Below are 3737 nucleotides of genomic sequence, written 5' to 3'. Positions count from 1 at the left end.
AGAAATTCTAGACTTTAAGTCACATTGCTACTGTTCTTTAATAAACAAGGGTAAAGATTTTTAAAAGTAATGAAGGTTACAAAGAACATTGGGGGGACAATGACACTTCTACTAGAATAAATTCCCTAGTCTCCACTCCTTAATGCAGTATCAGGGAAGAAGAGAAAATTCTACAAATAATTATATTCTTCTTTTCGAGTAAGTCACTGACTTCAAAATTCTCTAACACATTTGTGGAAACTTCATTTTTTTTGTTTGAGATTTATTTGAATGAGCTGTTATGATTGGAGACAGTGAGAATTTCAGATTAATGTTTTGCAGCCAAAAAAAAAAGCTCTGGAAAGCTGGCAAGTGTTCATAAGTCAGCCCTAGAATTATGTAGGTTGAAGGCTCCCAGTGGACAGACCGAACATATAAGAAGGAAACCAGAGATCTGGTGCTATTACTTCCCTGAGTCTAAGGGAACGAGTAAGCACAGAATTGAAAGCATTCTTCAGCCTGAAGTTTTAAGGTAGGTCTGCACAATTTCTATATACTGCACTTGAAAAATAGAACATACATTAAACAAAAATATTTTTTATGGATGAACTGTACTTTTTCTCTGTATTTTAACACTGTATTTGCAAAACTCTTAAATTATTTAACTGCTGTTTCTCTTACAGGAGTGCACTGAAGAACTAGACAAGCTGGTTTATGATAAATAAGTTTAAAACTCCAACAACCAGTAAGTCTTCAAGTGGGTTTTTAAATATTCTTTTATGTTAATTTATTAGGTCAAGATTATGAGAGAATGAGTTTTAGATAAAAATGAGAACTTTGCTGTTTATTATGAGATTCTTTGGTGATGACATTTTTCATAGAGTACTTTATTTTTATGTATTTTCAAACTATGTAAAATAATAGTCTTTCCTTTACTTTGTTTACCTTCAGCTAATTTTCTTTTGTTTTAGAATAATGTTGCTTTTAAAACAAGCACAATAGTATCACAAAAACCGAAACATTGGTAATAACATTTGAGAGCCATGTAGCAATGTTACTACTTAGTTGTGTTAAACTTGAAAAGATACCAAAAGAAAAATGATATAATTATATATGATTAATCTTTGATGCTCTACTCTTACTTCATTGAGCAATCAAAATGATGTCTACTTGACCCCAAACTATTTGACTACTTAAAAATTAGATTAAATTTAAATAGATCTAAAGTCAGTCTCTATTAAAATGTGAATAGGGGACTTTTAGAAATATGAATGTATTCTATAAGTTTCTTTTATTTATATTATTATTGTGAAAAAAATGGAAAAGTAGAACTAAATGAATTATTTTTTAATTAGTAAAAACCAGCCATAATCCCCCATCCCAATATGTTCCTTTTGCATATTCTCTTTCAATCTTTTGTGCACTTACTTATTTTTTCCAGAGCTTATGTTACTTAAATTTTCCATAGCTGTAATGATTTGTATATAATTAGTTACTTGAATAAGGCATTTTTCTATGCAATAGCAGACAGCAGTGTGTTTTCTAGAAAGTATATGTAGACTGAGAAATGTGCTCACGTGTTTTTGAAATATTAACTTTTCTTATTCTTGATTCCTTCTTGTTTGTTTTATGCATTTCGTATCCTGGCTAATCTTTTGGAATATTAATTTTCATTAAACCCTTTGAAAATATGATAGAAAGGATGAGAAAAATGTAGTTTTGTTCGGAATTTTCAGTTCCTGATGCTGCAATGTCTTAACTTGTTGGTACTGGTGAAAAAAAATCTTTTTTTTTCCAAGAAGTAAAATCCAATCTTATTTTATGTCATGGTTCTGTTTCCTAATGTTTTCTATAATCACCCACCTTTTTTTTTGCTTTTAACAAACATTCAAAATGCTAATGACGTGATGTCCTAAATCCTGTAGATGTTCTGAGAGTTTTTTTTATTTTCACAGAAGGTGGTAAAAATTAAGAGCTGCTGACATTTCAACATGAAAGGCAACTTCACCCCTGCCACCATCAACAGAAACGTCACCAGCAGTCTCGACTTCGGACTTGGGAACATCTCTGGCAATGACTCCACCTTTAACTGTTCACACAAGCCATCAGATAAGCATTTAGATGCGATTCCTGTTCTCTACTACATTATTTTTGTGATTGGATTTCTTGTCAATACTATTGTGGTTACACTGTTCTGTTGTCAAAAGGGCCCTAAAAAGGTTTCCAGCATTTACATCTTTAACCTGGCTGTGGCTGACTTACTGCTTTTGGCCACTCTTCCTCTCTGGGCGTCCTATTATTCTTACAGATATGACTGGCTCTTTGGGCCTGTGATGTGCAAAGTTTTTGGTTCTTTTCTGACCCTGAACATGTTTGCTAGCATTTTTTTTATCACCTGCATGAGTGTTGATAGGTACCAATCTGTCATCTATCCCTTTCTGTCTCAAAGAAGAAACCCCTGGCAAGCATCTTATATAGTTCCCCTTGTTTGGTGTATGGCCTGTCTGTCCTCATTGCCAACATTTTATTTTCGCGATGTCAGAACCGTTGAGTATTTAGGAGTGAATGCTTGTGTTATGGCTTTCCCTCCTGAGAAGTATGCCCAATGGTCTGCTGGGATTGCCTTAATGAAAAATATCCTTGGTTTTATTATCCCTTTAATATTCATAGCAACATGTTATTTTGGAATCAGAAAACACTTACTGAAGACCAATAGCTATGGGAAGAACAGAATAACACGTGACCAAGTCCTGAAGATGGCAGCTGCTGTTGTCCTGGCGTTCATTATTTGCTGGCTTCCCTTCCACGTTCTGACCTTCCTGGATGCTCTGGCCTGGATGGGCGTCATTACTAGCTGCGAAGTTATAGCAGTCATTGACCTGGCACTTCCTTTTGCCATCCTCCTGGGATTCACCAACAGCTGCGTTAATCCCTTTTTGTATTGTTTTGTCGGAAACCGATTCCAACAGAAGCTCCGCCGTGTGTTTAGGGTTCCAATTACTTGGCTCCAAGGCAAGAGAGAGAGTGTGTCATGCCGAAAGAGCAGTTCCCTTAGAGAAATGGAGACCTTTGTGTCTTAAACATGAGAAAGGAATACAGGTCATGGCTATTTGGTTTGAGGTCCCCTTGAATTCTCTTTTAATGGCTTTCGTAAAATTAGTTTTCCCCCTTAATGTCATCTTTCACTGTTCTAGAATAGGAAACTATCAGTTTTATCCTCCAGTGACAGTCAGATTTTGCCCCCTCAGCCCTTTTATCTGGTCTATTAATACAAGACTGTCATTGGGCAGATATCCATAACCTAGAAGTAACTTGGAATTTATCTCAAATTATAATTAATAACAGATTGTGAATGAGAATTTGGGGGTTCAGATTTCTCCTTGACCAATGCTGAAGTTTTTTTTTTTAAATATGTTTTTATTGATTTCAGAAAGGAAGGAAGAGGGAGAGAGAGATAGAAACATCAATGATGAGAGAGAATCATTAATTGGCTGCCTCCTGCATGCCCCCTACTAGGGATCAAGCCTGCAACCCAAGCATGTTCGATTCCTTGACTAAGATCAAACCCGGGACCCTTCAGTCTGTAGGTTGGTGCTCTACCCACTGAGCCAAACAGGCTAGGGCTGCTGAAGTTTTATTAAATCAGTTTTTATATCTGTTTTCACCAGGCTTTCCTTTTCAACCAAGGTTACTCTTTTAACTCATTGCATTATTTACAAGAAGACTTCATGCTTTGAGAGAGACAATATACTTCTTTT

The 3737-nt window shown here is 35.5% G+C and overlaps 1 protein-coding gene across 1 annotated transcript; it reads left to right on the top strand.

Moving 5' to 3' along the window:
• The first annotated feature begins 399 nt into the window (after nt 1-399).
• AGTR2 (angiotensin II receptor type 2) lies at nt 400-3381 on the top strand. The gene is made up of 3 exons (XM_006752640.1): nt 400-511; nt 663-724; nt 1935-3381. Exon 3 carries the CDS (start codon nt 1971-1973, stop codon nt 3057-3059), a length of 1089 nt encoding a protein of 362 aa, XP_006752703.1. The 5' UTR covers nt 400-511; nt 663-724; nt 1935-1970; the 3' UTR covers nt 3060-3381.
• The last annotated feature ends 356 nt before the right edge of the window (nt 3382-3737 follow it).

This window comes from Myotis davidii, unplaced genomic scaffold (assembly GCF_000327345.1).
Source record: "Myotis davidii unplaced genomic scaffold, ASM32734v1 scaffold1270, whole genome shotgun sequence".
NCBI classification, from domain to species: domain Eukaryota; kingdom Metazoa; phylum Chordata; class Mammalia; order Chiroptera; family Vespertilionidae; genus Myotis; species Myotis davidii.
The sequence above is the reverse complement of the archived record's forward strand: the minus strand, read 5'-3'. Positions and strand labels throughout refer to the sequence as shown.

Bases quoted from the DNA above. Each gene is read 5' to 3' on its own strand.
- AGTR2 (XM_006752640.1), top strand. From the start codon at position 1,971: ATGAAAGGCAACTTCACCCCTGCCACCATCAACAGAAACGTCACCAGC.